The sequence below is a fragment of the Neovison vison genome, chromosome 7, assembly GCF_020171115.1.
Source record: "Neovison vison isolate M4711 chromosome 7, ASM_NN_V1, whole genome shotgun sequence".
Taxonomy (NCBI): Eukaryota; Metazoa; Chordata; class Mammalia; order Carnivora; family Mustelidae; genus Neogale; species Neogale vison.
The window spans coordinates 44,534,527-44,544,692 of NC_058097.1; the positions used below are offsets into that span (position 1 = coordinate 44,534,527).

Here is a 10,166-nt window from a genome sequence, read left to right on the forward strand (position 1 = left end):
GTGATGCTCCTACCGTAGGGTGGTCGTGAGCATTGATGGGTTTGCACAGACTGACCGCACTTACGAATGAACACTTGTGCACGTCCCTAAGGACGTTTGGGTTTCCAACCCCAGGTGCCAGATCCAGGAAGAGAATCTGAGGGCCTTTATCAGTTGGACTCTCTGGGTCTCCCCTGAGCCGCTGACTATCTGATGGAGGTGCATGAGAATTGTGGAGGTGGATCCCAGAAGGGATGCCAGGTGGTGGGGCTACCTCCTCCCCACAGGTGTCCAGGCCTCCTGGGGCTAAGACCACTGGTCTGTGGGAAGCATTGGGGAGACTCTGGGCACTCCCTGAAGACCCAGATGCTGCCAGCTGCTGTCCTATTGTCTGTCCAGACACTGAGCCCCAGCTGTGGGCTTCTGGGAGGGGCTGGGGCAGCCCAAGCCTTCTCCCCCGAAGCCACTCCCCCCACCTTGCCTGAGGAGCCAGCACCACCTGGGAGCAAGCTGGGGGAGCCGGTTGGTGCATCAGGGTCCCCCAGGGAGCTTTCTCCCCCCCTTCTGTGAAATTAAATGAACCCCAGCAGTCACACAGAAGGTTAGGTAATGGGTGATGTGGGACGCTGTAGCCAAAAAGCCTGGAAGGAAACACTGATGCCACAGTGGCAGCTACTTCCCCTGCGGAGCAAGAAAAAGGGCTGGCAGGAGGGGGGCCGGCCTCGGAATGGACCCAGGTGGTTTCAGGAACCTGTGAGCTTGGTTGGGGACCATGTGTGCGCATTATCCTGTGGGACTCAAACAAATGGAAAAGACTAAAGGAACTATCCACTTTGGCAGGTCTATCTGTGGCATGGTAGCTGTGGCCTAGGGAAGCTTCTACGAGTGAACTACAGAGATATCTGGGGTTTGCTTCAGAATCTTCCAGGAAAAAAAAAAAGTAAAGGGAATCCCATCTTATGGGGCTAGGAAGTAAGGAAATGCTTTAGCAAGGGTGTGGCGGGGGGGGGGGGGACACTGGAGCCATTCTGAAGAGCTTCCCAATGGCCAAAGTCAGAGCAGTTGAACCACATAATAAATATGAGTAGTACTGGATTCTGACCCAAAGACTAGAGTAAATGTCCACGAGCCCATACTCACATAAGCAGGTAACTAAACAGACAGCTATATGACAGCTCGTCCTTGTAAGAGGATCCTAGTTAATTGAGAAGAAATGAGGAAGACAGAAAGGCATCGTTAAAATAGCACACTAATGAGTGATGATTGCTAAAATTAGTGGGGAGACTTTATGCAGAAGCAGGGTGTTTGTGTAGCCCTGAAGAATCTACCCCAAATATTTATGAATAACTGTGCAGTCCCCAAGTGCTTTCATACTCAGCCCTCCAGGAGGGGAGGCTTTATTTCCCTCGCTGTTGGGAGTGGGCTGGCCTCAGCGTCTTGCTCCTAAGAAAGTGACTGTTGGAAAGGAACGGTTGTAACTTCATAGGGAAGAAAGCTGGTGGGCAGCACCCTAGCCAAGGGAGCAAGGTCATCATTGGTGGTAGTAAGACACATCAACATCTGGGCCGCCTGGGTGGCTCCGTGGGCTAAGCATCTGCCTTTGGCTCAGGTCATGGTCCCAGAGTCCTCGGATCGAGCCCCGCTTCGGGTTCCCTGCTCAGTGGTGAGCCTGCTTCTCTCTCTCCCTCTCCCTCCACTCGTGTTTTCTTGCTCTCTCAGTCTCTCTCAAATAAATTTTAAAATCTTTAAAAAAACATAAAATAGGGAGCCTGGGTGGCTCAGTGGGTTAAGCCGCTGCCTTCAGCTCAGGTCATGATCTCAGGGTCCTGGGATCGAGTCCCGCATCGGGCTCTCTGCTCAGCAGGGAGCCTGCTTCTCTCTCTCTCTCTCTGCCTGCCTCTCCGTCTACTTGTGATTTCTCTCTGTCAAATAAATAAATAAAATCTTTAAAAAAAAAAAAAACATAAAATAAAAACTTTTTTAAAATGTCAGAACTTGAATCGGGGGCCTGCCTTTGCCAGTGTCCAGCTTGTGCCACTGAGCTCCTGGTGGCACCTCTGCCCAAGGGGCATGCAGGGACCCAGCCCCTGGTTTTCTGTGCCCACGCATCCACTGTCCCTGGCTCACTGAGCCAGCGGCTCTCTGGGGAGGGTCTGGCTGCCACCAGTTCCTACCCTCACAGTAAGATCACCTCCCAGTCCCTGTTTTTAAAATGCAGGTGCCCAGGCCCTGGTCCCAAGGCAAGTCTATGATGGGACCCCAGAATCAGCTTCAACAACCAGGGGATTTCTTTTCTCTCTTAAGTATGCATGGTATCCCCTGTCTTGCTTCTCTTTTCGCTTTTGAAACTTCACAAACCTTCTCAAAATCACAGTGCAAACACCTCCCCGCCAACTCATCGCCCAGCCTCAACTCCGCTTTTTTCATGCCGTTTACTTGTTGGTGGAACCAGGTTGTTCACGCCAAGTTTGGGTGGTTACTCTTACACTGTCGTTTAACTTGTTTCCTATCCCTCGCATTTGGTCTAAACTGGTCATTGGGTCTAAAAGCTTGCTCAGAGTCAGGATGGGATTTTTTTGGAGTCACTTGATTGGGTTTTGGGGTAGGAACCCATCCTAAATGCCTCTGTGATCGAACAGAAACGATTGGGAATGTCAGAGTGGTTTGGCTGGGAGGTGTGTGTGATGGGGGAAGGTGGTTAGTCAGTGGGGCGGGGGTACTGGGGGCAGAGGAACAGGGAGCCCTGCTGACCTCTTTTCCCTCTCTCTCCTGGGCAGTGCAAAGAGCCGTCTCACTTTTCTCCCTCAATGACCCAGCTCTGAGCCCGGAGGTCCCGCCTGCACACAGTCCTGTCCACAGCCACCTGAGCCTGGAGAGGGGACCCCCCACCCCCAGGACCACCCCTACCATGAGGTGAGGTTTCCCTGGGAACACGTGGAGGCTGGCAACCTGGGTCCCTACAACCCAGATCCCTGCCCAGCATGCGGGTGAGAGGCAGCTGCTGCCCCCCTTTCCCACGTCCTTCTCTGGCATTAGTTGGCGGGGTCGGGGCATCTGCTCTTCTCCCCTGACAGACTGGGGAGTAATCCAAGCACCGGGACGCAGTGCTGACCGGGCCTAGGTTAGCCCCAGCCCCATGGATGGAGACTACACTGTAGTCAATACCATCAGTTTGCTTCTAAGTCATGAAAGTCTGAGCGGTGCCCTGCCCTGCACCCCACCCTGGTCCCTTCCTCCCTGGCTTTCTTCTCCCTGCTGTCTGCTCCCAGGTCGTCTCTACACACAGAATTCCTGAACTATGCAGATGGGCACCTCTCCCCAGGGCTCTCTGGACCCAGCAGGGACTGAAGCCCTAGCTCTGCCCTCCCGAGGCTTTCTGGGGAGGGAGGAAGAGACTGACCGATGTCTCACTGTCTGTCCTCTCACGTTTAGTGCCACATATCTGACTGCACTCACTTGGCTAGAAAAACAATTAAAAAGAGGGAGACCGGGTGGAAAGGGCGTGTTTGCATGCCTGTGGACTTAAGCAGCGCTTAAGTCCCCTCGCCATGCGGGCTTTTGTGCATGTCAGCACGAAATGAAGGGGTTTTCGAGAGAAATTTCAGCTCTTCTGGGGTTTTCTGACTTTTTTTTTTTTTTTAAACTCTTCTTCACACCCCTCTTTCACTGGCTTTAGAACTCAGCCTGCACCAGAAATGTGGCCCAACTATGATCACAGGGAGGAGGCGGCTGCAGACCGTGCTGCTGCGGGGGGAGGAGTGGGCTGGGTGCGGGAGTGGCAGGACCGTGGCCTCTGGGCGAGCACCCACATTCCCTTCACCCCTGAGCTGGTTACCCTTTCCCACCTGCCTCCCACCTCCCCTGCAGCTGCAGGCCCCCAGGATCCAGGACCAGGGAGGGGGCAGCAGTGGCAGGAAGGCAGGCGGGCTGAGTCTGCTCCCCTCTCTCTCCTTTCTGGTCTGCCGCAGCCCACCCTCTCTCCGACACACCCCACTGTGCCTCATGGAGCCCACCAGAGGGATTGAACGGCCCCCTGACCTCTTCAGGGGCCCCGCAGGCCAGGGCTGGGGAGCTGCATGGAGGAGGAGCCACAGGCTGGGCTTCCCACTCTGTGGTGGGGGTCTGGGGTGACCTCCCAGACCACATTAGGCCAGGAGCTGTGTTACACTGAGACTGTGCCCAGCACAGGGCAGGGTCTCTGGAAGGGCAGCGTTGTCGGTGTTCTTTATTGTTGTCCCCGAGGGCAGGCCCTCCTGTCCTGTTGCCCACTGCGGAGGCAGGGCCCAGGTCCGCTGGTGCTCGGTCTGCCGGGTGGGCCCCTTGTGTTGTGCCATGTGAGGTGCTCACACCGGGAGGAATTTCTCCTGGAAATATACGCGTGATCTGTGCCTGGGGTCACACACACAACCTTCCACAGGCAGCCACAGCCCCCATTCACATCCACAGATGGCCCCTCTCTGGGTGGCGTGGCAGAGAGGAGGGCTGGCCACAAGCTCCCCTCAGAGCTCCTCCTCCAGGCCCCTCTCAGGACCCCAGCAAGGACAGGGCTCCCCAGAACTTCAGGGACCAGAGGGTCCTGGCCTCTGTGTTCCTCCCAGCTATGGGTCTGGAACCCTCCCCGGGGCCTTGGGGGGCCTTGAGTCTCACCCCATGCCTTGTCCTTCCAGCGAGGAGCCTCCCCTGGACCTGACAGGCAAGGTGTACCAGCTGGAGGTCATGCTGAAGCAGCTGCACACCGACCTCCAGAAGGTAAGGCCGCCAGGCAGCCAGCCCTCAGCCCGGCGCTGGGCTGTTTGGCTTCCCACACCCTCGGCGGTGGCGGGCAGCAAGGCGGACGCTCCTGTCCACTACCCACCACCTTGCCCACTCTTGGGGAGACCACCCAGCTTTGAATGTAGTCAAGAGGAAAGAGTAGAAAGTGACAATACCAAAGTTTGGTAAACACATGGAGAGAACTCTCCTAAATTCTTGGAGGAAGAACAAATTGGCTCAACCTTTTCGGAGGGCAGTTGGACAATATTTATTTAAACAAAAAAATGTGACTGTGTATCTTGTCGATCCCGCAATTCTGCTTGAGGGAATGTGTCCAGCAGAATTTCAGGCATGGGGACAGAGATCGGTGAGCAGAGATGCTTGCTGCTGCCCTGTTGGCAATAGAACTTTGGCATCAGTGCAGCCGTTCCCTCCCCAGGAGTGCAGTTATGTAAAGGACAAGACGCCGTGCCGGGGAATATTCTGCAGCCGGTTATCTGGATATTTACTGACATACAAAAGAAGTCTAGTCACTCAAGCAGAAACCAGGCAAGGTGCAGGACTCTTGTCTAGAACATCATCATACTTAGAAAAAAATTAAGTTTAAAGTCTGTGGGTCAGAGCGTTACCTAGATGGCACTGTTCCAGATTGTTCCTTGTCCTTTCCTCCAGGCTGCAGAAGGAGGAGAGAAGTAAGGGCAAAGGAATTCTACTTGGTGCTTCATAGACTTTTGGGTAAAAGACAAAAAGGGGGAAGAATATACTGTGCGAGTCTTGAGCGCAGGAATCTGAGGGGCCCGGGTTCCAGTCCCCACATGTAATACTGCGTGACAAGGGACAAGTCAGCTGCCTTGGGGTGTCCTGGAGCCTGATAGGGCATCTCCAAAGGGCCAGTGGAGCCCATACAGGCAGCCTGCATCCGTCCACATCCCAGCTCCCCACCTTCTGTGCAAGGCTGGGTCTCCTTTTCCAGGAATCTGAGGCCAACAGCAGTCCCCAAGTCTGTGGGTGGCCATGAGGATAAACTGAGGTGATCATGATCACAGTGAGGTCTGGGTGCTAAGAGTTGAGGGGGTTGGTCCAGAGAGATGAGGTGATTTGCCCAGGGTCGCTTAGCTGCCGAGCCAGGATTTGAACCTGGCGCCCGGCGTTGCCCACCCGCTGACACCAGCTCCGGCCCACAGGAGAAGCAGGACAAGGCAGTGCTGCAGTCGGAGGTGGCCAGCCTGCGACAGAACAACCAGCGCCTGCAGGAGGAGTCACAGGCCGCCAGCGAGCAGCTGCGCAAGTTCGCCGAGATCTTCTGCAGAGAGAAGAAGGAGCTCTGAGGCGGCTCCCAGGCCGGGCCAGCTGTGGGCTCCTGCTCTCCCATCTCCCTCAGCTCGCTCCCCAGTTGCGGGCGTGACCGAGATGACCCATCCAGGGCCCCACTGCCCTCCTCGTGGACACGGAGACCGTGGGCAGCAGTAGGCCTCACTGGGGCTGTGCGCTGCCATCTTCTCGGGGTCCTCTAGCCCCACAAGGTGACCCGGTCTCAGGCCCACTGTCTGAACTGCCCAGCTCTGGTCCCTGGACACTGGACCGTGCCCACCCTGGCTTCCGGGGGCCCATCTAGCCTCTTCCTGGGACCAAGCCATCAGAAGCTGGAGGAAGGGGAGGGAGGGAGGGCTGGCGTGTGTCTCTAAACCCCACAGCTCCAGGAGTCCACAAACCAGGTTTCTCCACTGCATACAACAGAGTTTGGGCTTGTGGGGCCGAGCCCCCTGCATGAGAAATCAGTGTGAGGCTGGCCTGAGCTTCCCCCAGGCCCCAGAGAGGAGGGCCTGTGTGGACAGCGGCCAGGACTCAGTCCCGGTGCGCTCGCTCCAGAAAGCACGGACATGAACCCCTTCCAACCGTATTCTTCCAAAAAGCCGCCAGGAGCACTTTCTTCAAGTTTCATTTCTTTTCTTGGGACCCCAGGATGGAGAGAGGAAGCCCCAGAATCCAGAGTCAGCGTCTCTGAGGGGAAACTATTTGCACACTCGGGACAGTTTCTACAGCCTTTTTTCTATCAGCCCCTCGACCGCCAGAGGCCACAGCGCCTGGGCGTGGGCCCCTCCACCTTCCAGCTCCTGCCCAGGCCCCAGGCCGCAAAGCCCCATCTCTCCTCCCCTTCACGCCCACTCCCACCACACAGCCCCGGGCCTCTTGTGGGCACCAGGAGGGTCTCCACGAAGCCCTGAGGTCAGGGCTGGAGAGAAAACAGCCTTCCTCTCCTCTCTGGTTTTGTTTTCCCTTCACAAGCGAGCGAGCGGCAGACGTCTGGACACCCTCACTGTGCTCCCCGGGGGAGTGCTTTGCTGTGTGAACCCCCACGGGACGCTGGTTCTCTAAAGGCAATAAGGGGCAGCTTGCCAGTCAGCCACGCCAGAGCGGTACTATGCTGTTCACCCAGGAAACAGAGTTTCTTTTCTTTTTCCTTTAAAAACAAAAAAGAGATATATATATATATTTATTTTTTCATGTGGAGTTGCGCCAGAACAAGTCTGGATGGCCACAGTCTGTGGATTTCCCCCCAACCTCAAGCTGAGGATCAAGGTGTGTCCCCTACTGGCTGGGACTCAGTGGGAGGACTCCCGAGAGATCCAGGCACAGGCGTGGGGAATAGGCTGGTGGGCTTTCCCCTTTGGGGAGGCCCCAGGCAGGGGGAGTTGGCCCCTCTCCAGGCAGCATTCTCTGGGCTGGAAGCCAGCACCAGGTGGCCCAACCCTGGTCCAGAGACCCCACCACTTTCTCTTTGGGGCCAGAAACCTCAGGGAAGGGGGCTGTGGGGACCGCACAGGACACAGGCGCTCGGAGAGGTGCCAGGGTGGGCCAGCAGGGGCAAGAGGAAAGGGCACTCTTGTCTCCCTGTGATCATCCTCTGACCCTGGCAGTGGCAGCCCTATAGAAGCCCTCAGATCTGCCATCTCCAGCCCCTCACCTGCACAGTGAGAGGAGAGCGCCGCAAGGGGGGACCCCCTTGGTCTTCAGCCCTGGCCAACTACTGTGATATCTCTGCCTCTCTTCCCCACCCCCCTTTTGGGAAGGGTTCTCCAGGACCACTCCACGGCCCTTTCCTCAAACCCTAACCTGGAGGCTGCCCTCCCTTTTTTTAAGTTCTCCTCGTATCTTCAGATCATTCAAATCATTTTGGGGACCTAATCATGTACATTGACAAGTGTAAATTATGATTTTGTTTTTGGTTTTGTTTTGTTATTTTTTTAAGGATCTCTGCGAAAGAAATCTATTTAATTTGAGGTTGGCATTCTCTCTGAAGGCTTGAAGATAGCAGGGTTTTTTTTCATATGTTGATTTGTTTCATTTGGCATTTTTATTCTTTATTGTCTTTTTTTTTTTTTTTTTTTTTCCCTATCCCGGTCTTGAGATTTTTCTGGCATGTTTCTGGAGGTTTCAAAGGAAATAAATGTTTCATAGAAATGGCTTGTGTGTTCACTAGCTGGGCAGCTGCCTGGAGTCACTGATGGGAGGGTGTGGTCCACGGTCAGCCCCCTCCTCCTGTCCCACTTGTCCCAAACGCACGCTCGCTCTCTTTCTCTCTCTCTCTCTCTCTCTCTCTCACACACACACACACAAACACACTCTTCCCTCAGCACCAGCCTTGCAGACTTCCTTTCCTTGAAACCCAATTGACAGGAATCCAGCGCTCAGAAGGTAAAAAGTCCTTAAGTTGGAGAAAGGGAGAGTTTGCACCAAGGAAATCATTTTTAGCGGCCAGAAAGCCAGACCAGGCCCGCGGAGTGTGCTGGTTTTAGATTTAGTGGTCAAACTTTTAAAAATGTTGTACAGACAGCCGGATTTCCAGCTCGGTAAATCCTTTGCAGTGGGACTCAGAGCCAAGGGGCCCCTGCCTCCTTTGGCTGCGGCCTCCCCAGGCCACAACCTCCCGGCGCTGGCTTATTTGCATATCCACGCCTTCCTCGGTGGGAGGAGGCCTCCTACTGCCCGTCATCTGGTTGGTGGTTTTGGGTGCAAATCAACCTCGGCTTCCAGGCCGGGGCGGGGGCGGGGGGGTGGACAGAATGAGGCGGGGGTACCCTGTAACTTCGCCCCTGGGCCACACCTCCCTCTAGGGGCTCTCCCGGCCCAGTTCCGCAGCTGCCCTGTTGAAACACTTGCAGTTTGACCTGAGGATCAGGGTCTCACTGATTTTCTGAATCTCATAATTCCGCGTGAAAATCTAAGGTATAGCCTCTTGTGGGAAGTCCGGATCCAAGAAGTAGTCCAGCCTCGTGACAGGGCTGGCTGGCCAGGTGGCTCAATCTTCCTGGCCCACCTCACCCCCTTACCTGTCACTGAGTCTTCATCTCTGAGCTAAAACCTGATGCTTCTCTGACTCAGCCTCTCCCCTCACCCCACAAAGAATATCTTTTTCCAAAACGGGTATATATCCTTTTTCCAGAGGAGGTGGACCAGCTATTTCCACATCTCCTAAAAATTCTAGAGTGTTCCAGACACTCTCCCAGTCTCCACCCTCCTTGAGGCCCCATCCTCTCCCCGTACCGCCCCCCCCCCAACCCAGCATAGGAACGGTGGAACAAGCTGTTCTCACATCCTCTCCTGGCGCCTGTGACACACACCAACGTCCAACGCCCCGCAACTCGCACCCACACTGTGCCCTGCTGGTCCTTTCCCCATCTTGCCCCAGTTTTCAACTTCCCCGGCCACGTCCCCAGCTCTCCAGCGGGTGCCCTCTTGGACCCTCCCCCAGTCTCGCTCTCCCGCCCATCACCCCTGGCTCTGTCCCCAGCCAACCTCTGAAGCCCTTCATACCTTTGGCTCTCTCCACATTTCTCTATTGTCCCTAAATTCTTTTTCCTCTCCCCTGAAGTCTCATCTCAGTGTCATTGTCCTTGGACTCCTACCTGTCCCCGGATCCTGTCTCTCTCCCCCCAAATGTGGTTCCCTTATTCTTCTGTCTCTCTCCTAATTTATGTGCCGGGGTTCTCTGCCTCCCCTCCTTGAATCTCTCCTGCTTCTCCAGATCACTCTCTACTTCCTCCTTCTGTCTCTCCCTGATGTGTCTGCTATTTCTTCTTACTATTATTTCCTCTCCCACTGAATCTCCATCTTTCTTCTGTTCTCTTCCCCCCGTCACTCCTGTGGCTCGCTCATCTACCTCTCTCTCCAAATCTATTTCTTCCCTCTCCTGCTCTTGTTCCGATTGTCTATAAATGTGTGGCTCTCTGTCTCTCTCTTGATCTCTCGGTGTCCTGGTTCTCTCCTCATTGCGCCTCGCCCAAATCTGCCTCCCTCCCAACATCCCTGGGATGGGGGACCCAGGTGAGGTCGGGTAGATTAGGAGGAGGTGCTCCTGGCACCCCCGCCCCCTACCCTAGCCGGGAGAGCGGCCTCTTCATCTTTCCATCCCTTCCCCCCAGGCCCCAGCTCCT

At 55.4% G+C, this 10,166-nt stretch overlaps 1 protein-coding gene across 4 annotated transcripts in view; it reads left to right on the forward strand.

Moving 5' to 3' along the window:
- SIPA1L3 (signal induced proliferation associated 1 like 3) overlaps positions 1 to 8,193 on the forward strand; it is a 237,337-nt gene extending 229,144 nt beyond the window's left edge. For all 4 annotated transcript variants that reach the window (XM_044256522.1, XM_044256523.1, XM_044256525.1 and 1 more), the window contains 3 exons: positions 2,757 to 2,892; positions 4,647 to 4,728; positions 5,916 to 8,193. In XM_044256522.1, coding sequence (XP_044112457.1) covers positions 2,757 to 2,892; positions 4,647 to 4,728; positions 5,916 to 6,059 — 362 coding nt within the window. In that variant the 3' untranslated portion in view covers positions 6,060 to 8,193. The remainder of the gene's footprint in view (positions 1 to 2,756; positions 2,893 to 4,646; positions 4,729 to 5,915) is intronic.
- The last annotated feature ends 1,973 nt before the right edge of the window (positions 8,194 to 10,166 follow it).